The 21,983-nt window shown below is 62.0% G+C and overlaps 6 protein-coding genes across 6 annotated transcripts, besides 1 other annotated feature; 1 reads left to right on the forward strand and 5 right to left on the reverse strand.

Annotated features, from left to right (window-relative positions):
• Window positions 1-2,679: 2,679 nt before the first annotated feature.
• Window positions 2,680-6,750, forward strand: LPMP_130590 (kinesin, putative; the record flags this gene model as incomplete). The annotated part of the gene is made up of 1 exon (XM_010698839.1): window positions 2,680-6,750. One exon carries the CDS (start codon window positions 2,680-2,682, stop codon window positions 6,748-6,750), a length of 4,071 nt encoding a protein of 1,356 aa, XP_010697141.1.
• Window positions 6,751-6,982: 232 nt separating this feature from the next.
• Window positions 6,983-7,539: a repeat region.
• A 311-nt stretch (window positions 7,540-7,850) lies between these two features.
• LPMP_130600 (hypothetical protein) lies at window positions 7,851-9,176 on the reverse strand (the record flags this gene model as incomplete). Its single annotated transcript, XM_010698840.1, has 1 exon — window positions 7,851-9,176. The coding sequence occupies one exon, from the start codon at window positions 9,174-9,176 to the stop codon at window positions 7,851-7,853; it is 1,326 nt and encodes a 441-aa protein (XP_010697142.1).
• An 835-nt stretch (window positions 9,177-10,011) lies between these two features.
• Window positions 10,012-11,049, reverse strand: LPMP_130610 (oxidoreductase-like protein; the record flags this gene model as incomplete). Its single annotated transcript, XM_010698841.1, has 1 exon — window positions 10,012-11,049. One exon carries the CDS (start codon window positions 11,047-11,049, stop codon window positions 10,012-10,014), a length of 1,038 nt encoding a protein of 345 aa, XP_010697143.1.
• A 1,181-nt stretch (window positions 11,050-12,230) lies between these two features.
• LPMP_130620 (ubiquitin-like protein) lies at window positions 12,231-14,813 on the reverse strand (the record flags this gene model as incomplete). Its single annotated transcript, XM_010698842.1, has 1 exon — window positions 12,231-14,813. The coding sequence occupies one exon, from the start codon at window positions 14,811-14,813 to the stop codon at window positions 12,231-12,233; it is 2,583 nt and encodes an 860-aa protein (XP_010697144.1).
• A 993-nt stretch (window positions 14,814-15,806) lies between these two features.
• LPMP_130630 (hypothetical protein) lies at window positions 15,807-18,641 on the reverse strand (the record flags this gene model as incomplete). Its single annotated transcript, XM_010698843.1, has 1 exon — window positions 15,807-18,641. One exon carries the CDS (start codon window positions 18,639-18,641, stop codon window positions 15,807-15,809), a length of 2,835 nt encoding a protein of 944 aa, XP_010697145.1.
• Window positions 18,642-20,875: 2,234 nt separating this feature from the next.
• On the reverse strand, window positions 20,876-21,739 carry LPMP_130640 (hypothetical protein; the record flags this gene model as incomplete). The annotated part of the gene is made up of 1 exon (XM_010698844.1): window positions 20,876-21,739. One exon carries the CDS (start codon window positions 21,737-21,739, stop codon window positions 20,876-20,878), a length of 864 nt encoding a protein of 287 aa, XP_010697146.1.
• Between the last annotated feature and the right edge of the window lie 244 nt (window positions 21,740-21,983).

The following is a 21,983-nucleotide window of genomic DNA, read 5'->3' on the forward strand; positions in this document are numbered from 1 at the left end:
TCTTCGTTTCTTCACTGCGAGCGTGGGCCCTATTTTGTCGTTGTTTGTTGCCGCTGTTGTGTGTCTCTCTTTTGCCCTTTTTTTTTCCGCACTACCTCCGCTGGCTCATAGCCGCGGCTCACCGCGCGCTGTGCGGAGGTCAAATGCAGCGCAACAGCGGAGAGAGGATGGGCGGGTGAGGGAGAAGGTGATGTCGCACTTCTTTTCCCCCCCCCTCTCTCTCCCCTCTTCTGTCTCTTAATTGTTCTCGCTCACCCGTCCCTCTCCCTCGCCTGCTCCGCTAGGATCATCATTCACCACATATCTTCATGTCCGTGCGCTCTTCGGGTTTCGTTCTTTCACTGAACGACGTGCCTCTTCGGTCCTTCCTCTCTCTTCTCGGGTGTATTGGAACCCCCGTTTGCTTCTCGCTCTGTTTCTCTAGAGGAGGTGCTTTGGGGGCGATTTTCCTGCTTCATCTCTCTCTCTTTGATTTTTGGGCATTGTCGTTGACGTTGGCGTGGCGGATGCTTCACCACTTATTTTGTCGTCGCTCTACAGAGTTTCTTTCGCGGTTGAGCGTGCACGCGCGCGCATGCGTGTGTGTGTGTGTGTGCGTGTCTGACTGCCCTTCATACATTTGTTTCTTTTTTTTTTTTGCGCTCGTCAGGAGCGAAGTCGCGAAGCGAGGCAGCACGAGTCTCTCTTCTCCACGCTGAAACAGGCGCGTAAGTGCATTTCAAGTCGGATGCCGGTGTGTGTAGGTGCGCGCATACTCTCCTGGCTACGTGCACTCACCACTCTACCTGCATGCTGTGTGTCGGTGTCGCGAGGCACGTTGTGGTGGTGGCCAATTAAGTGAGAAGAGGAGAACCGCTGTTGCTGTTCGTGTGAATCATGTGTGCGTGTAAGCGCTGAGGAAGAGTGGGAGAGAGCGGCTGATGGGCGCTGTGGCCCTTGTTTCTCTTTCCCTGAGGCTATGCATGCGCCTCTCACACTCACTGCTTCTCTGCGCGCAGGTGTGCCCCGCCCATAATTTGATGGGGCGGGGCTAGGGAGCGACACCCATACATGTCCCCTCCCCCTCCTATCCTCGCTTACAAAAGTGGTAAAGGGCGTGCGGAGCGGTGGTTTAGATGATGGCGAGGAAACTCACCTGCGCATGTATGTAGTATGTATTCAGAGCTGAAGAGCCCATACCCCCCTCCACACACACGCAATGAAGAGACTCTGTGATAAGAGCTGTGTGTGTGTGTGTGTGTGTGTGTGTGCGTGCGTGCACGAGAGAGGAGGGGAGGGTTGGTGAGTTGTGGCCACCTCCACTGTACGTCGCTTCCTCCCCTTTCGCTTTTTCTCCTGGAGAGTAGGTGCGTCTATCTTCTTGTTGCTGTATCGAGGCGTATCGCTGTCGTGCGCGCGCACGGGTGTACGTGCGTTTGGCCGTCCGCCTTTCCTTTCTATTGTTTAACAGTTTTGCTTTCACGTTCCATAGACAGCGCACAGAGAGACAGAGAGGGCTGCAAATGATGATGATGGCGATGATGGAGTGATGGGACGTCTGTCTCTCTCCTCGTTCTCTCTTCGCGGATGCTTTGGTTTCTCCTTCATTGTTGTGTGTTCTCTTTCATATCAAACATGCTCTCCTTTTTTTTCAGTTTCCCCACACCCATACACGCCCCACAGAGCAGCACTTTGGTGTGGTGTTGGTGACGAAGAGTGCTCTCATCACCAGCCAACACACGGTGTGCATCGTCAAGGCCGCAGCTGAGGGAGGTGTACGCCTTTTCAGGGAGAGCGGGGAAGGGTGATGGCGGGCGTGAGGGCTGACGGCGTCCCACAGCGCTCGCACACACGCTCGCTTTGCGCTGCTTAGCTGCCATTGTAGGCCCATACGTGCAGCGTGGCCGGCAGCAGCGGACAGCGCGCGTTCTCCACCCCCTCTCTTCTCACACACTCTCCTCATTCTCTCTTGTCCTTACTTACTGGTCGTCGACGGTTGACTTGCCCTCTCCTTCCAGAGTGCCGTGCGCATGCACCTTATACATTCGCATAGACCTTCAAGCATCTTGTCTAACAGGGGACACAAGCAGTACAGTGGTTGAGCACACGCGAAGAGGGAACTCTTGAGGAGGTGTGCAAGAGGACGAGGGTCACCCGCATCACTTCTCCACACTCCCCACACTACCTCTAGTCATTATACCCACTCCTCCTTCACCCACACACCCACACAGTGACCTGGCAGCATCGCTGCTGCATCTTGCCTGCCATCACCGGGGTCTGTCAATCGAATCCTCTCTCCCCGCCCTTCGTGTGCACCCCCTCCCCCCGCCCCTCTTCCTCTCCACACACACAAACACAGGCGCCCCTCCCCTTGTCCACGTCAGCGAGCGCTTTCACCGCATCCACTCTTACCAGGGGCTCTCTCTACCCTCTTCATATACCCTTCGTCGTCACCGCTCGATACGCAACCCGCCTATCGTTCTTGGGCGTGTTGACACCGTTGCTTTGTTTGTTTGCCGGGACTGTTCGAGCAGGAGAGGCTGAGTTCCTGCAGCCCCCCCCCCCCCCCCCCCAATGCGTACTACACCATACAGTTCGCAGGGCAGCAGCGGCAGCCGGAGCAGCAGCACACACCACCTACGTCGACTGGGGGGTGCCCGATCACCATCACCGGAAAGTCCCCGTGCTTTGGCTGCAGCAATGCTAAGTCACACCAGTTCCAGCGCACCGGATCGCGCCGCATACCAGGGCGACATCTACGTAGTGGATGCGGCGCGTGGCGATCACTACCACATCACGGTGGCCTTAAGAGGTCCCTTCCATCCCATGACGTCTGTGACGCACCGCGCACTGCAGTGCACCGTGCGCAACCTACTCCTGGCTTCACCTAACACCGACACGGGAGACTCGGCGGCGCAGTTGCGCCCGCTGCTGCTCCTGCGTGATGGCGTTCCACTTGACTACAGCGATGTTGTGACACTGCCAAACGGCGCAGTGGTGGAGGTGCACCACGGTTCTGCCGACTCGCTGCATCACTCGTCGTCGTCATCGTCGCTGTTTTCGTCCGTGGCGCTGCCATCAGAGCAGGAGATGCCACTGCACTCATCCTCCGCCATCGGTGCCACGAGAGCACACCAGTCTGCGCTGAAGGCAGTGAATAGAGGCCTTGATGAAGAAGAAAAACTCTCACTAACGCAATCCACCGCGACAGCGACAGCAGTGCCGTCTCCGTCGAGGCGCCTGCCTCCACGTCGCACGAGAGGTGCATCTTCCAACAGTAGTTTTGTGCGCGGCGGCGACGATACGACTGACACTTGCGACAGTGCTTCGCAGCACACGCTCGCGCCCACCTGTGGAGCGGCAACATCCACCGAGCCGAGGCCGCGGGGCGCAGCCATACTGTCGGCCTCGCCGGAGGACCACGCCGTGTCGAGGCAGCTGATACTCTCGTCGCCACCGCCAGCCACTGCGCCGTCGGTGCCGAGCAGGCGTGACAGCGCCTCTGTGTCTACGCGGTCGCCAGGAGGCGAGACGATATTTTCCATAGAGCAGATGCCGAGCCTAGGCACCGTCAACGACAGACAGCCGTCTCTGTACGAGAGGATCGGCACATACAGCTTCATCGACGAGCGTTCACGGGTACCTCAGAGCGATACGGCTGTGAGAGAAGAGACGCCCTCTGCTGCTGGTGCACGCGCGACGTTCTCTACATCATCAACGTCGTTGCCGCACCCCTCCACCGTCTTTACGTCCCCAGCCTTTAGCCAAAGCTCATCTGCAGCCACCGAGGAGTCGCTGTCACCTGGCGCGTCTCGCGCCTCTGCAGCGGCCACCGACAGGCCTTCATCTACCCCGCCCCACCCAAGCCGCGCAGCACCCTCGGCTGAACTGTCGCCGGCGCTCTCCACGTCCGTTTTTGTGCCCGCCGCATTGCCCGATGCCGCCGCGTCTGATCGGGGCACACGGGCTGAACCGCCGTCGGCCCTGTCCGAGCCACTTACCGAGCACTCGCAGCTGCAGACGTCAGCGCCACTGCCATCACCCCTCCCGTTGGAGCTGACTGCGCAGACAACCTACGACAGACAGCGGAGCTCCATCGCCGCCGCCGCTGCCGCCGAGCAGCGACGCCTTCTCACACGTCTGCAGCAGCACACTCAGGTGCTTCAGCGGGAGAAGAAGGCGCTGCTGACAGCACGCCTTGGAGGGCTGAGGGCGCAGGAGTCGGCGGACCGGCTGCGTGCGTTGCGAGAGGCCCAGGAGGAGGCCGCCGCTGCGGAGGTGGACGCCGTGCGTGCTCGACTTGGTGAGCATCGCGACGATCTGCTTAGCTGCTGGCTGCGTGTGCTGCACTTCCATGACACGCACTACCCCATGCCGAGCGCGCTGCTGCGTGAGCTGGAGGAAGAGGGCGACTCCCTCACCCTTCAGTGCCTATCCTCCATCGCCAACTACCACACCCAGAAGGCCCGCCTGCAGACGTTGCAGCAGCAACACATGCTGAAGGAGGCGGAGGTGGCTCGACTGCGGTGGGACGCACACGTGCGGCGGTGCAGGGCGGAGGAGATGAACGGGTGTCTGCGGGTGGTGGCGCGGCTGAGACCGCCAAGCAGGCGCCCCTGGCTGCCCGCGTCGGTGCTCGCGTCCGCTGAGGCGAGGGAGCACGACGGAGGGTACGCAGTCCGCGTGTTGGCGGGCTCGTCGGTTGTTGCACACGGCTCCCAGCAAATCAACAAGCCCGCCCCATGTCGTGTGGTGGAGGTGACCGACCCGTCCCGCGATCTGCGTCGCCGTTACGCGCTCTGGGCGGCCTATGACGCCGCCGCCGCCGCCGGGTCGCAGCAGCGGCTCTTCGAGGACCAACTGCAGCCGCTGCTGGAGCACATGTGCCGCACCGGACAGCACGTTGCCGTCTTGGCATTTGGCGCTGTCGGCAGTGGCAAGACGTTTGCGCTGTTTGGTCGCCGCGCCGGCCAGCTGCCGCCGCAATCCCGCCGCGCCAGCGGTGAGTCTGCTGGCGCTGGGGCGCTCGGCGGCTTTGACTTTAGCTTTGGTGGCGGTGGCGGGGTCGACCGCGCGCCGGCCGGCATCACTGCCGTGGGTGTGCCGGAGTGCCGAGGTATTACCCACTGCCTTGACCCCGCTGACGCGGCGAGGGAGGCCCGCGTGCTTGAGTCCCTGACTGAGACCGAGGCTGTGATGCAGCGGCAACGGAGTGCGGAGCGGCGCGCACGAGAGGAGCGCGCCTGGCGTGAGTGGACCGGGATCGAGGAGGAGGACGGGCTGCTTCCGCGCGCAGTGGCGTGGCTGACGGCGCACCTGCGCAGCGAGTCGCCGCACGGTAAGGCGGGTGGTCCAGTGGTGGAATCCATCGTCTTCTCCATGTACGAGGTGTACAACGATCACGTGTACGACTTACTGCCCACTCCTCCTCCGCGCGTTGCAGATACCACTAAACCCGGCGGCAAGGCGTCTTCTCATGCGATGGGGCCTCGCTGGAACGCCGGGTGGCTGCCCGCCCCACACATCAAGAACAACAACCCAGAGCAGCTGACGGAGCTGCAGTTGGAACTGGTGCCGCCCTCTACCGACGGACGCAGCGCTGGCAGCGATGTGCCAGGCACCGTCTTGCAGTTTCAGCAGCAGTCAGCGCAGCCTCAGTGGCGCGTCAAGGCAAGTGAGATGGAGGTGCGCTCGGCGACAGAGGCGCTGCAGGCGATTCAGCTCGGCCTTTGCCGCCGCCGCACCGCCGCCACACTTCGGGGGGCGCACTCGAGCCGCAGCCATCTTTTCCTGTGCTTCCGAGTCAAGATGCAGCGACCCGTCATACCAGCAATGGCATCGAGCGTCGCGATGCAATGGACGTCTGCCACTGCTGTGGTATCAGGGCGGGAGACGGCGGGCATCGGTGCGCCGACCAGCAACGCCGTAGCGTCTGCGGGCGCCACGGGTGTTGCAGGTAGGCCAAAGGGCTACGATTTCTTGCGTGCCGCACTCGCGGCGCCCTCTGAAGCAGCAACCAGCGCCCAGCCGGCTGCACCAGCACCGACCTGTGTCGCGGAGCTGCTCTTCACCGATTTCGCCGGCAGCGAGCGTGTCGAGCTCAACGGCGTCACAGGCGACGCGCTGAAGGAGACACAGTACATTCACTCGAGCCTGAGCGCCGTGTCGGAGGTGCTGGCGGCGTTGGCGCGAGCACATCCCTGCTGTGAAGGCCACGGCGAGGCAGACACGACGGCGAGGCAGCGTGGCGGTGACAGGACGCCACTCCTAGCGGCCGCCGCGTTGGTTCAGCGCTGGGGAGCGATGGTGAGCCGCCCAGGTGTCACGCTGTCGCGCAGCCCACCGGTTTTTCTCCAGCCGCGTTTCGCAAAGCTCGGCACCGTGCGGCGCGGCGAGCACGGGGACGGCATTGGGCTGCGCCGGCGCGTCCTGACACTCATGGACAAGTGCGTGGCGGAAGAGGCGGCGGCGCAGTGGTGGCGGCGTTGGCGTGCCGCGTCGCCGTACGTGCCGTTCCGCACATGCAAGACGACGCAGCTGCTGCAGTCCGCGCTGGGTGCGCCGTGCAAGCTGCTGGTGCTGGCGTGCGTGCGCCCGTGCAGCGTGTCGGAGGTGGTGCTGCCGACGAGCATGCAAGACCGCAAAGGCCCGCGCACGCGTGCGGCGGCGCAGTCGCTTTTTGCTCACCAAGCGCCGGTGATGCTCTCCGAGGTGCACGCCACGCTGTCCTTCGCCGAGCGCATCAGCAGCGCGCCGCGGGGCTGCGGCTAGGCGAGGCGGGGCGCCGCGGGGGGTGTGCTGGCGTGGGTGGGGGGGAGGGCAGGGGTGATTTTTCGTGAGGGTTGGGCCGCGCTGAGCGGGGGGCGCGGCGGCGCCCCTGCCCCCCTGCGGAGCGCGCGGCCCCGGCGCGGCGGGAACACGCGACGGGCCATTCGCGCCGAGGTCGTCTCGTTTTTGTTCTTGGTGTTGTTTCCATCATGAAAAGGACACGTTTATCTCGTTTTTTTTTTCTCTCAACGTGTCCTTGCAGCCATACCACGCGCGAGCTCAAACACCACTCTGCCTTCGACCTGTCGAAGGCCCGTCGTGTCGTGCGAAGCAGCACCAGACGCACGTTACAGCAATGCACCGGACCCAGTCATGTGAGCACGACCCCTGCCTCAAAGTCTATCCACCCCCGCTCTGCAGGCCGCCCCGCCGCAGCCTCCCACTATGTCGGTCGCCGCGTTGGTGCATATTCCTCGGGGTGGCTCATGCCTCCCACACACCACGAGGCAGTGAGGGCCGAGTGAGATGAGTTCGGGCCACGGTGACGTCCCTGCTCATCCTATGGATGGCGCAAACGTATTCACTGGCGCATGTCGCTCCGACGCAACGCCATGCAGGACCTGGCCGCCGACATCAATAGGAATACATCGCTGTGACTCTGCCCACGTCGTAGGCACTTGACCCTGTGTCGCTACCTGAGGTGGTTCGACATTGGCGGGGACGGAGGAGGGCTGACTGACTTCCTCAGAAAGAGAGAAGGTACTGAGACCTGAGATGCAACGCGCCGAGGTGCCCCCAACCCCTCGGGTCATCAGGGATGTTGATCCCCAAAGTACAAGACGACGACGACACGCGCACGTTCCCGTTGCCCCCCCCCCCTTAACACAGACACTCAGACCCACATGGCAAACACCCACCTCGTTGCCTACACAAAAGAGGGATGTGCTCTGAACAACAACAACGATGCCACACACACGCGAAGCACGACAAGCGGCGGCCACCTGGGGCAGGAGACAGCCCCCCTCCCCCCTCCCCCCGCACAGACACCGAACAACGCCAGCCATCGCCGTACGCCGCGTGCCCCCCCTCCAGTTTCTGTTTACCTACAAATCGTCAAGGAAGTTCTTCACCGCCTCTCCCAACGCCCCGGTCGCCTGCGCGGCGCTCTGCTGCAGGCTGCGTGCCGCTTCCGTGACATGCCAGAGGGCGTCGCTTGCTGTGATGGAGGTGGCCATGCCGCCGCTGCTGTTCTGCGGACCGCCGTCGGCGCTGTGGATGGTCTCAGGCACATACGCCTGGCTACCGAGACCGCGAAAGTCAGGCCCAGCGCGCGACGCCGCCGGGGCGGGCTTCGGTGCTGTCGTTGGCCCGGCCGAACTCGCCGCGGCGGCGAAACGCGAGGCACACGTGGCACTGTTGCTTCTCGCACCGTACGGCTGACTCATCAGCGGCGCCGGCGACGACACCGGCACGCTCGTCTCGTCGAAGAGGTCGCCGTTGACATTCTCAGCGCTTTTGCCGATGAAGCCCGTCTGACGCGGCGCCTGCGGCACCTTCGGTGTATTCGGCTCGCTGCGACGGAGGACGTCAGGGTCCGCGGCGCGGGCGGCGGCGGCCAGGTCTGCCTGGCGCCGGCACTCCATCTCCGCCTCTGCGGCTTTGCGCTGCTCTGCCTCGCGATCGTACAGTAACTCTTCGGGCACCGGCTGCGTGGACTCCTCGATCGTGCCCTCGACGCGGGCGATGCCGCCGAAGCCCTTCTTCTTTCCCTTTGCGCCAAGCGTGGCGCCACCGCCGAGCTTCTTCGTCCCCAGCCCGGTGGCTTTGGAGGACATCATCACGATCGGGGCCATCGCCACTGGGCTGTCCTGCGTCGTCACGTCGGGGCTGGCGCTGGAAGTAGGAGACAGGGACGCCGGCTGTGGTATGGGTGACGCTGGCTGCGGAATGGGCGATGCCGGCGGTAGCTGGCCGTTCTGCGTGAAGTTGTCCACGGCCTTGTCCACCATGCGCTTGTACAGCGCGGCGGCGGGTGAATTGTAGAAGGACTTGGGGTCCATGCTGCCATGCTGCTTCAGGAACTGCTTCCCCCTGCTGTTGCCGCCAAGCGCCACACGCAGTGCCTCTTGCGGGCGCCAGCTGTCAAGCTCCGCGGACTTCATGAAGGTGATGTGCACCCCCATGCCACGGTGCCGGCCGCAGCAGTCCATACAGAGGAAGATACCGTACGTCACGCTGCACCAGCTCGGGTTCTTCTGCGGGCAGTCGAAGCAGACACGGTTGTCCGGCAGCTGCCGCATCATGGCGACGAGCTCCTTCGCTTCTTCTGCTGTCTCCGGCACCTTCAGGTTTCCCGTGCTCGCCATCGCTCTGTCGCTTGTCTCCGACGCTCCTGCGATGCTCGGGTGCGGTGAGTGGGGGCGTGGCATACCAGCAAGCACGCACAAGCACTTCCTCCCGCAAACGCAATGATGATGATGATGATGATGGATGAATCCCAGTTAAACGGAGAGAGCACTTGGAGAGAGAGGGAGAAAAACAAACATGCATACCCAATAGAATGAAGGAGGAGGGGATCAGGCTGAGAGAGTACAAAGTCCCAACAGGGTATAGCGCCTACAGTCACACGCACGCACAGAGCTTGAAGAGGTATCTGCGCGACGACGGAGAAGAAGAGGCGGGGAGGGGGTGAGTAAATAGGGTGAGGATGAGTGTGTAGGTACGAGAATTATTCATCGGGCATGCGCCGCTGGCACAGAGGCATTGCGCCTGGGGAAGAGCTCCTCTCGAGATCCGCGCGTGCGCGGGGGTGGTGGTGGTGGTTACAAAATAGATTCGAGGCACACTTGGAGGGTATTCAAGGAGAGGGGCGAGTTTGCCGCCTTGCTGCTGGTGGCGTTGTGTATCACACACCCCAGTCACATGCCTGTGCGCTGTTTCTTTCTCTGTCGCTGCTGTGTCATGGATGGTGTATGGGCACCACACCGACGCATGTGCACGGACATGCATCGCTCGCTACTGCGACAGCAAGTAAAAACAGAGCGGTTGCTTAGCCCTTTCTTTCCTCCCTCCCCGTCGCCCATCAGCAGACACTTGCGTTCACAGCCAGGCTTGCGCCCTTTGCGGTGTGCGGCTGAGCATCGACGCACGAGGAGGAAGCGAAAAGACACACGTGTGTGGTCCACGCTTTCCCTCGAGATGAGCCAAACGCTACGGTTGTCGTTATAGCGAGGCGGCAGCATTGATGGTGGCCAGCTGGTCACGTCAAAGTTCCACCATCACCTTGCCGCAGTTCTTCTGCCCCCACATCCAGTCAATGGCGTCGTACACCCCTTCCAGTCCTTTGAATGTCGTCGGGTCGATGCAGCTTTGCACAACACCTCGCTCATGCAGTGCACAGAGACGGTCAAAGTGCTGCTGCCCGTACTTGGCAAAGTGAGGGAGGAAGAAGGTGGAGAGGGAGGCGCTCTTAGCGAGCAGCTGCAACGGCAGCGGCTTGTGACTCGGACGGACTGCTTCCACGGAGCCGTTCTGGTAGGTTGACACACAGCCGAGCGAGACAATGCGGCCGCGCAGAGTGAGGCTCTGGATGACAGCCTCGAGGAGGTCGCCGCCAACGGATTCGTAGGCGATGGTGATCCCGCGTGGGTAGCATTGCATGAACGCCGCCGCTGTGTTGTTGCCCTCTGCCCTGTAGTTCACCACCGCGTCGCACTTGAGCGTATCGGTGAGGAAGACCTCCTTCGATGGTGAAGAGCATGTCCCGACGACTGAGCAGCCGTACACGTGCTTGAGCAGCTGAACGGCGAACTGCCCTGTGCCGCCTGCTGCCGCCGTCACGACGGCGCGCTCGCCAGGCTGCGGCTTGAGGACGTGCTCAAGCGCGATGGACGCCGTCGTCGCACTCAGGTCTAGCGGCAGGTACTCCCTCGCCAAGCACGGTATGGGCTTGGCGTGCCGTCGCGCTACCACCTGGTACTCTGCAAACGCGCCGTAGCTCTGAGTCACGACGGCAACGCCGGCCTTCAAGTCTTTGACGCCGCTGCCTACGTCGACCACCTCTCCGACGGCCTCGAAGCCACACGCAAAAGGCGGCCGCACCTCAGGCTGGTAGATGCCAGCTGTGAAATTGATGTCACTCGCGTTGATGCCAAGGTACTTGTTCTTCACGAGGATAGCCTTGGGGTGTAGCTCTCTTGGGAATGGCGCCTCGACGATGGACGTGATCGCCCGAAAGTCGGTGGAGAGCTCACGGGCGACGATGTGCCGGTACGTGCGCGCTGCGGTGGCCATTGCCTGCATGCGCGTGTGACAGCCTCCGTATGTGCTTGCGATTGTGTGCAGGTGCCCTTAGCGGACGTGTCGTGCAGAGTACAGAGAGAGAGAGCGATGATGAAGACTGAGGGCACAGAGAGGTACAGGGCGTTTAGCCTGCGGGGTGAGGGGCGGTGGTGGGGAGGGTATCGTATGCGCACAGCACGGCATGTTGCGAACCAGCAGGTGGCATAATGGGAGAGAGGGAGGGAAACGCGACTCGATCTTCTACGTTGCACGCCCATGCGCGGTTCACTGCCTCCCTCTCTCTCTCATGCTGCCCCCCCCCTCCAACCTCCCCACCCGATATACACACAGACAGACAGACATCAACGTACGTTTTGTTACTGAGGTTGGGGGGTGTCGACACACGGACACCACTGACGGGGGCGGGGGGTACAATGGTGGGATGAGTGCGGGCAGATACTGCACAAAATAGGGAGGAAAGGGAGGGAGAGAAAGCGAGGAAGACGCCCATATAACCAGAAAAAGGCGTCCGATGCCACGTCTCCCGCCGCTGGTGATGAAGCGGTCGAGGCGGGGGGGGGGGGAGAGAGGGGGAGGGGGCGTGTGTGTGTGGGTGTGGGTGGGTGCCTCACGAGAGGTGGATGGAGGGTGGACTCACCGTGCCCGTTGCCCTGGTGGTTGTGAGTGTGTACGAAGGATCGGTGCTGGCCTTCGCCGCCGCTCCTCATGCCTGTTTTCCATTTAACAGCACCCACCCACACACAGGAGAGGCACACACACACACGCAGAGAGCCTTGACAGGACGTTCAAGCACGTAGAGCAACCGCGACAGCAATAGTAACAAGTATACGGCGAGAGCAGGAGGCGCATCTACACCTGCTCACGCTCACGTACGCAGAAGCCTCACCCATGAGCACGACGAGAGATGTAGGAGAGGAGGGGGAAAAGGAGGGAGGGAGAGGCACGTGGACAGGAGGTACATTAGAAGATACGCGAAGCAGACCCAAGGCACAAACAAGACCAACGCAGGGAGGGGGGGGAGCCCTACACTCTTGCAAGAGCACCAGCCAAGCGAGAAGCCGCGCTGCACCGGCGTGCATGTCCCTCCCTTCCTCTCATCTGAAAGCGTACCCTTTGCTCTCCCTGTGAAGATGACAAGAGACACGCAGGCGCGCTTCCCACCCCTCACGCGCTACCCCTGCCTACCTGCGCGAGGCGGCGGGGTGGTAGGGGCTCGCCTCCCACATCACCCAGTCATCACTTTCGGCACGCGTGGTCGAGTCATGTGGGCATCTCGCATGCGATGGCGGCGGCGCATGCGCCCCAACGTAGCGTGACGCCATGACACGCACCCGCTCGGCGACCGAGTGCGGCACGTCGCAGGCGTCTTCCCAGCCCTCCACAGCGGACGTCAGGTGGGCCTGTGAGGCCGCCGCTGCCGCTGCTGCTTCCCCGGGCACAGGAGTTTTCTCGGCGGACGCTGGCGGGTCCCTGTTTGGCGTGTCCAACAGCCGTGAGTCGGGCGTGACCCTCTTCGTTGCCGGCTGAGACGCGTTGTTGTCAGCATCCTCCATCAGTTCCTTCGCCAGATCCTCGAAATCGTCGTCTATGCGTGCCTCGTCGTCGTCGCCACGGTCCGTGGTGGTTGTGCGCTTGCTCACAGTGCTGTCGAGGATGTTGGCGTTGCAGGCTTGCAGCAGGTCGCTGGCTGACTCCGCGGTTAGAGGCGGCGCCGCTGCCACGCCATCGGAGGAGACGGTGAGGCCCTCGACTTGCGCCTGAGGTTGCGGGAGTAGCGAAGGCGACGGCTGCGACACGTCCTGCTCAAATTGCACGTTGTCGTCGCTGCGCCGCATGTTCTGGTCGTACTCTCGCTCCCACTGACCCAGTAGTGACTGCAGCATCGGGCTGAGCATGGCGGAGAAGGTCTGCAGCACAGGGTACTGCTGTAGCACGCCGGAACTCTGCAGGAGGGTCTGCATAATGTTTGCCATGGCGGGCTGGAAGGCGAGGCTGCCATCTTCAAACCACCGTGCCGAGCGGCTGAGGACCATGCCAACGTAGCGCACCACGATGTTGCGCAGCTCACGACTCCACTCTGCCGTGTTCGTCGAGGCACAGCAGAGGTGCTGCATGACCGCCACGTAGAAATGCTCGAGGTAACGTGGAAGCTCCCTCCTGAACGCGCCCACGCGCTGAGACGCCTCTTCAATGGTCCTCCCGGCACTCGTCGCCGCTGTCGTCTGCTGCGTCATGAGGTTCTGCACGACTGGCATGCTTAAGATACGCTCGCTGAGCTGCTTCGCCTCGTGCTGGGCCACATGCGCCATGGCATCCAGAGACCTGTTCGTCCCGTTGAGCCGCCGTTGCACCTGCTCCTGCAGCAGCGCGCGCAGGTTCGCGAGGACACTGTAGTTGCCCGCCACCAGTTGCATCAGCTGTGGCATTCCAAGCGTTGCCAGCATGGCACTCATAGCTTCGTTGATCCACGGCGCCTGCGTGTCGCTTGCAACAGAGGTGCTGGTGTTGTTCCCCTGGGAGGCAGCGGTGGTGCGCGGTTGCTGCTGCTGCTGCTGTTCCGGCTGCGTGGACTGGCGATAGCTGCTACGATCTGTTGTGTCCGGCTGCAGCGTCACTTGTCCTACGGGGATCTGCGTAGCGAGTCGTCGCAGCCGCTCCGGTATCGCGTCCAGCTCTTCAGGCGTGCAGTGCACATGAATGTGCACGACCGATGGTTGATGCTGCGGGTACTGCAGGTGCGGCATCGGTGGCGCTGGATTGCCCACAAACACCTCCATTCGTGATGGCGAGGCGGCTGTGAAGTTGAACACGGGCTGCGGTGCAGCACCACCGGCCGCAGTGACAGGCGTAGGAGCAGCCGATGGATGCGGTGGAGCCGAGGCAGACGTGGCGTCCTCGCGTTGCCCTGGAGTTTCGGTGTCCGTCATCGCCTGAGCAGCGCCATCGTGGTCCACCTCCACCTGCTGCTGAGCCTCTGCTTGCGACATCGAGGCACCTGCACTCACGCCGCCAGAGGCTTGGCCTGCGGGTGTCGCACCTGCGGTGGATGACTGCTGCTGCGGCTGCGCGCCCGGATTGCCGTATAGCGAGTTGGAAAGGACGGATGAGATGAGCCACGGCAGCTGCGAGGCGAGGGCGTTCATGGTGGCAGCCATCGCAGGATCGCTGTTGGATGCAGCTGCAGCTGTGTCACCGCCACTACCACCAGCGGCGGCCGTGCCGTCGTTCCTCGGCACGTTCGAGCCCATCTCATAAGAGAAGGCCACGTGCGGACTGTTGCCTGGCGCTGAAGGGCTCGCCGATGGCATCGACCACCCCTGTGGCGCCGTCTGCTGTTGGTGCTGAAAGGCAGTGGAGATGGACTGGGCGAGTGTAGAGGCAAATGGCTGCCAAGAGAAGCCGCCCCCTGACATGTAGTTGTAGCCGCTGCCGCCTCCCGTACTGAAGGAGAACTGTGGTATCGTGAACTGCTGTTGCTGGTTCGGGCCCGCGCTGTGCTCCTCACCGCCTCCGCTGTTGCCGCCCTCCGGCTGACGGGGCTGCACAACGATGTGCACCGTGCTGCCCTCCTCCACGCCGTAGCTGCTCACCGAGTTGGCGTCCTGCATTAGTCGTCCGCGGTACAACAGGCGGATGCTGTGCGTAGCGGGGTCGATGTTAAATCTGTCCATGAGGCTGTTGCGCAGCTCTGCTACGGTGAGGTTGTCCAAGACGACGACATCGTCGCTGCTGTACGGGGGGATGCCTCGGATTTGGACGCGCATCTGTGGGGAGGGTGGGGGGATGGGAGGCGAAGAGACAGAGGACACGCTCAAAGAGAGCGGAAGAGAGAGTCAACAGCAGGAAATAAGCCAATGAACAGCAGAGGTGAATGGGTGTGGCTGCGCACGTACACGTGTGTGTGTGTGTAGGGGGGGCGGTGTCACTTTCAACTTCCTGCCAGCTTGAGCTCAAAGCGGCGAATGGCTGCAATGCAGGCAACAGCGCTCTTCAGGGAGATAGGCGGGAAGAAAGCGTACTCGATGAATTGACGAAATGACGGCGCGGAAGCGATCACGGCAAGAAGCAGCAAAGCGAAGCCAAAATGCGATCGGCACAGTTTAGGTGGGGGGGGGGGAGAACGTGTGTGTGTGTGTGTGCCTGAGATAGGCGGAGGGTTGATCGACGACGACGTGGAGAGAGCGAGAGGTGGAAGTGTACGCGTGGAGTGGGGGAAATAAGCTAAAGGAGACTGCGGTGGATCCGGCCGCTCTCCCACACCCACACACGTGCAAGGGCAAGCACATACAGAAGTAAAGGGGACCGAATGGTGTGATGTGGTGTGTGTGTGTAGGGGGGGGGGGGAGGACACCGCCAGCAAAGAGGGAGTGAGAGAGTGGGAGTCGAATGAGAGAGGACGAGAATACAAGTGACAGCGCTGCGGCCAAGCTGAGGGGGAGGGGGTACGCCAGTCAAGCTCCGATAGAAGATACACAAGACCTAGGCACCTCTCTCGCAGTTGGTGTGTGCGTGTGTGCGCGTCTCCGACCACTGGTTGGGCGAGGTGCGGAGGTCGGCATCACGTGTGCAACAGCGACCCACATACACGTGCTTAGGTGGCAAGATCAGTGAGAGAGGGGGCGGGAGGTGGTTGGGTCGGGGAATACCTACAGAGGTGCAGCGGTGCAACGTATGGAAAATACAGAGAAGAGGGCTGGGAGGAGCGGCAGTGATGAGCCGTTAGAGACGCGCCCCATGCCGTGATCCGCTACGCCCGCCTACTGCAGTGTCATGCGCTCGCGCAGTTTGCATGTTTTGTAGTAGCGCACCTCGCGCGGCGTCGACGGGATGCACCACAGCAGGAAGATGGCGATCAGGCACATCACGTGCTCTATCGTTATGGAGTCGAAGGCGACGATGCGCCCCTTCCCCGGCATCGTCTCTAGCCCCCTCACGGGGGGGTTCACGCTGCGATTCAGATTCACGACCGCCGCCGCGCTACCACTGCCCCTCATCCTCAACTTGTCGCTGGTGCGTTGGCTGCCTAGTGTGCCGATCGTGGTGAAGTGCTTGGGGAGCCACCGCACCGGCGTGTGGTTGGACATGAGGGCGAGCAGAAATGCGTTTATGATGGCGGTGGCAATGGCAAAGCCGCGCATGATGCCGCACCACGTCGTGTTCTGTTGCACCCCAAGTCGCGGCACCGGCCGGCGCATGACGTAGCACATCGTGAACAGGTGGGAGCGAACCTTAATGATGTTCGATAGCAGTGCCACGAAGGACGCGAGGGGGTAGGCAGCAGCGAAGAGTAGGATGAACCCGAACTGAATCAGTACCTCGATGAAGTCCATGTAGATGTCACACAGGTCCGGCATCTCATCCACCTCGTTCAGCGGCGAGTCGCTACTGCCGCCCTGCGCGCTAAGCGGGAGGGAGACGGGAGTGAACTGCGACGTGTGAGACGACCGTGATGAGGGCTCGACGCTGCCGGTGCGGAAAAGGCGGCACACAACGCGGCGGCGATGCGTCACGACGAGCGGGACGATCGTGTCACTCATCATTCGACTAAGAACTGCAACGTAGAAAATGATTTGAAGATGAGAGGCCAGCTCTGAGATGCTGCCGCGTCCAAAGACAATGAAGAGCAACTTTCCGTACGAGTTGAAGAGCTCAAAGGCGACGCGTTTCAGCGTCAGGGCGCGCACATACTCGCCACAGTCGCGATAGTTCTCTATGCGCGTCCGGTGCTTGGCCAGGTTCTTGAAGGTGAAGCTCAGCGCGGCAATGCACACCGAGTACACCAGTGATGGAAGCAGCGCCGCGATGGGGTGCACCGTTTTATCCAGTAGGCCGCCGTCCGCCGCGAGTCGACGCAGAGACGGTATCGCCAGACGACTCGCCGGGTCGCTGACCATCCCGTCGAGGTTGAGCGAGCACACCATAAGGCCCAGGGAGCCGGCCATAAAGAGGGCAACAACGCCCCAGGTGAGCGACTGCGGCAGCATCGCCTGATACTTTGTCGGGTGGCACAGCTGCGACTCGCCAGTCAGAGAAATTGCCCCTGGTGTGCCGCGGGAGTCGTGTTTCAGCTCGTCTTCCTCTTGCTGGAAAAGGTGGTACTTCATGCACAACACGCTGCAGCGCCGCTCCCACATCTTGATGCACAGGACACTCGCAATGACTATGAACGCGTTGCCGAGTGGCAGTAGCGCCACGTCCAGGCAATATTGCACGGTGCGGCGAAGAGTCATTGAGGAAGAGGCCGCCGGGGCGAGCACAAGTGTGGTGCCTGCAGACCTTACGACCTTGTCCGGCACCGCCGCCATGGCGGCGTCAGATGCCAGTCGTAGGGAGCTCAACATAGACACCAGCACCCCAAGTAGACCCGTCCCCAGCAGCCACCGCGCGTAGTGGTTCATCCATGCGTAGTAGAACATGACCTCCTCGCCTAGGTAACTGGCGACGGCATCCTCGGAAATGGTCAGCCACCCCTTCAGAGAGCGGGCGGACCAGACGGAGCTCCAAAGTGCGTCGCGGATGATGTCGACGTGAGCAGGAAAGAGCGCGACCGTCTTGAGGGCGACTGGAACGGCCGGGGTGGCGCCGCTGTGCAGGAGGTCGACAAGAACGCGGTGCAACAGCCGCTGCCGGTGCGCGTCCGTCCACTCCGCCCACTCCCTCGGGAACGGTGGATCAATAGCGAAGGAGAAGGGATGCTCCTGCTGCCGCGCGTGCGCCTTGAAAAAGTGTTCAGCGATGTTGTCGTGCACCGAGACGTGAAGAGACACCTTCTGTAAGCCAAACGGGACCAGCTCTACACGGAAGCACCGCGGCACCGAGAACCGCGCCGGGGCCACTGCCTCCGCCGGCCGTCTGTGTGCACGGCTTTTGTGGGCCCGGAAGGAGTCCAGCGTCGCCGCGCCACCGGAGAGGTCGTTGCTCATCACCGAAGTAGGCCCATGCCGACCGGCCATGGGCACCACCACCCGCTCCGACACAATCACCTGCAGCGCTGCAATCAAGTACTTCTTGATGGTTTCCTCTGACGTTAGCTCGATGCAGTACTGGCACGGCGGGCACGGGGTGCCAGAGGCGCCGAGGGAGGCGGCCGGTATGATGGGAACGCCTGCGATGTTGGCCTCCAAAATCAGGCGACGCAGCCGCGCCACCATTTCCGCCATCTCGGCCCGTCGCAGCGCGATGGCCTTGTCCGTCACATCCGCAACCACCTCCAGCGGCTTTGACAGCGCATTCCTCTTCTCGCTTGCGTCCTGCGGCTTTGGCGTCACCACCCCTAGTCGCTCATGCAGGTTCTGCACAATGCGATCGTAACTGTGCGACTGTTGCCAGCGCTGCTCCGCCGCGATTTGTCGGGCTGTCAGGGTGACATAGGTCGGCTGTCCGAGCTGCTGCCGTGCGTCGGCTGCCACTGCAGCGAGCTGTTCCTTCGTCACCCCTCGCGGCGGCTCTGACGACTCTTGGTCGGCGTCGAGCAGAAGTGCCGCAGAGACACTCGATGTCTTTGGCTGATGCCGAGTCCCCTGTAGAAGCGACGCCTCGACAGGCAGGGGGAGCGTTAGACAACCCTTCACACCAACTGGATCGGAGGGCATCGTCACACTCGTGCTGTGCGGATGGCTCACCGCTTTATCACTGTTGCCGCTGCTGTCATTTTTGTTCTGGCTAGCGCAGGGAAGCGCCTGGGTGGTATACACCACCGACGGCCTCGCCTTGATGGAGCGAGGCGTCTCACTCAGGAATCTTTGCAAAGCTGGCGATGCACGATTGTGCTGTTGCTGTTCGATTTCCGCCTTCTTGTCCGAGGCCGCCGTCGACGGCAGCGAGGATCTCAACGAGTTCCGTAGTGGCACCCGTGAGCTGAGTTGGTTCTTCTTGGGAAGGTCGATGTGCACTGTGGCACCCGCTGAACGATGCCTACCGAGGCCACGGGCTCTTGCGCTTGTTGTAGCCGCACAGGCGTTGATGAGAGCAGACGAGTTTGTTGGCGCTGCTGATGCTGCGCTGCCCACCAGGTGACGCCGCTGAAGTGTTCCTGGCGGTGCTGCAGTCGTCGCCACCGCCACCGCCGCCGGCTTCCACGCCAGCTGTTTTGTCTGAACTGTCGTCATTGCCTGTGGAGGAGTGGAAAAGGGGTGTACGGAGAGGGGTGGGGAAAGCGCAGACACAAACAAGCTCGCTGCTGGTGCACCACCACTCCTCTGCCTCCTCTACGGGGACGAGAGCGGCTTGACGGCTGTGGTGGACGCCTTTTCGTCTTCTACTTCTTTCTCAACACACACCGCGCTTGCTGAGCGTGTGCCCTTGTGCTCGTGCTCCCTGCGGCTTGATGGGAGAGGGAGGGAGGGAGGGAGGGGGGAGCGAGTTGCTACGGCCACATAGAAAACGTGCCAGCGGCCACCCGAGCGACTACGCTGTGCGAACGAGGAGGGCGCACCGACACGCCGACACCGACGTACCTGCGCCCACCACGGCGGGTGGCTGATACAACCCAAAGCAGGAGAGACTGAGTGGGAGGCGGAGGCGGCGAGGAGATGAGGATGCAATGTGCGCTGCCACAGGCCAAGAGTGGGCTGAGCTTAATAGGAGGCTGAGGGACGAGGAAGAAACGACAGGAAAAGACGACGAGAGGGGGGAGGGAGGGAGAGGGAGAGAGGGAGGGAGGGGGAGGACGATACAGAGGGAGATACAGAGGCGCATCACTCCTGCTTGTGTTTGTGTTGAGCAGTGAAATCAGGTTTGCCGCGCACAGATGAATACTCCACTTTCCTCTGCCAGCGTGAGAGAGGAGAAACAAAGAAAGCCCCACCAAGGCCATACTGGCCGGGGCAGAGCGCGTTTCTCACGCAAGAGCATCGATGCGCGTATGCGCGGTGCTTGTCCACTGGCCGAGAGTGCGCAGCCACCCGCCCCTCCCAGCTTCCTGTCTCACCGGTCGGAGGGATGAAGGGGGTCGGATGGGCGGAGAGCTGGCTCTGGGGACACGGGCGGTGGAAATAACACGGGAGAAGGGGCCATAGGGCTACCAGGGCCGATTCTCAAAGCGGGTGGAGACGAGAAGTGGTGGCGATAGATGAAGTGGGGCTCTCGCTTCTACTGGGGAGGGGTGAAAGGGGCACTCGAGCGGCCAGGCCGATCTCGTCGCACCCGTTATGTCTCGAGAAGACCGCACAAGAGACGCGTAAAAGGGGGCAAACCAAAGGCGCGAACTTTTCTGGTGCCTCCACAGGTGCCGGCGCCCTCGCTTTGCCGGCTTCGGAGTGCGAGCGAGCGAGATCGAGCGTTAGCCGTCAGTACTCACTGGCTGTGACGCGCCTTTCACCAAAAGAAATCGCCCACAAGAGTCTGTCTACATTGTGAATACGATTGTGCGTGGATGCGGAAGGGGGAGGAGACGCTTACCTACTACTCCCAGAGGAACGGGAGAGGAGGAAAGGTGTACACACGAACGACGAGACGAGAACATAACAGCAAAAATGCACGGCGTAAGTTGCCTCCACCATGCGCTGGAGATGCGAGACGCTGATTTTCTGGTGTGCGTGTGCGTGAGTCGCATTAGGCCGGGTTGAACAGGCAAGCGAGAGTTGGCGAGGAGCTGGCAAGTGCAAGAGGCGGAAGCACATGTGTGATGTGCGCTGGGGTCTGCGCGGCCGCAGTGTGTGCAAGCGCGATGATGGGGGAGAGAGAGAGAGGCGAGGCGTCGGGGCAGATGTGTCTGTGACGGTGGTGGTGGTGGCGGTGCAGCGAGGGGGAGGGGATGGGGAAAACTTCACGTGCCGCGAACACACTTGTGCACATGAAAAGGCAGAGCGTCGCTTGCGACTTGCCCCTAGTCGAGGTCAAGGTCGTACTTGATCTTGGAAGCCAACGCCTGAACCTCTTCGATCCTTGCGGCGACCTCGTCGTTCATCCAGCCCAGCTCGCGCAGCAGCGTGTCCGCCTCCGTAACCATCATCTCTCCAAGATTCAGCTGAGCCATCATGAACAGACTGCCGAAGTCGACGGCATAGCGGATGCGGCGCTCGCCGCTGCTGAGCCGGTTCACGATATACTGTAGCTGCAGGGATGGACGAAGTCGCTTGAACTCGCTCAGCGGCGCTTGTTCGTCCTCCGGCCACTGGGGGAACAAGTCTGCGTTCGACTGGCCAGCGATGGACAGCCGGAACGCCTCCTCTTCCTCCGACTTAAGCGCCTCGGCAAACCGACCGTGCATGCCTTCCTCGTAGTGCAAACGACCGAAGAAGGACTTCTCCCACTGCTGACGTACCTGCCGGCGCTGCTGCGCCGTGGCGGAGCCCATGCGATACGTGTGCTCGTCCTGTTCCCTCTGCTGTGAGGATGCCGTGGTGGACGAGGATGACCGGTCACTGTCCCAGCTGTCGCCCGCTGCGTCGCTCTGTGCCTGCTTGCCACCCGCGCCGGCTCCATCGCTTCCACGCGGTGCCGAAGAGCCCTTCTCGTAGAAGGAGTGGTGGTGAAACTGCTGCTGCTGGAAATGATTGCAGCTGCCTCGTACACGGCCCGCTGATGACGACGATGCAGTACCGCTGCTGCAGTGGCGCGCCGGTGACGATAGTATTTGTGGTACGTTGGTGTTGCGCGGGCGCCGCCCAGAGACTGCCGTTGCCGCCATCGCCGCGACGACGCAAGGAGGAGGCTGCGTCAACCGGCCAATAGCTAACCCCAGGCGCATGCTGGCACTGACTTGAAGGCTACGAGAAGAGAGGAGAGGGATTCGACCACGTTTCAGCCATGGGGTGGGAAGGGGGAGAGCACATCGCTGTATGCTGAGCGCCAACAAAGGAGGTGAAGGAACGCACGAGGTGACAAAGATGGAGAGACTCGCGGCAGCAGAGGAAGCGCCCCCCTCCCTCTGCTCCAGACCAAGAAGAACTAGAGCCGCACGGCGGGATCAACCCCCGTGTCCTGCACCACAG

The sequence above is a fragment of the Leishmania panamensis genome (genome assembly GCF_000755165.1).
Source record: "Leishmania panamensis strain MHOM/PA/94/PSC-1 chromosome 13 sequence".
NCBI lineage: Eukaryota > Euglenozoa > Kinetoplastea > Trypanosomatida > Trypanosomatidae > Leishmania > Leishmania panamensis.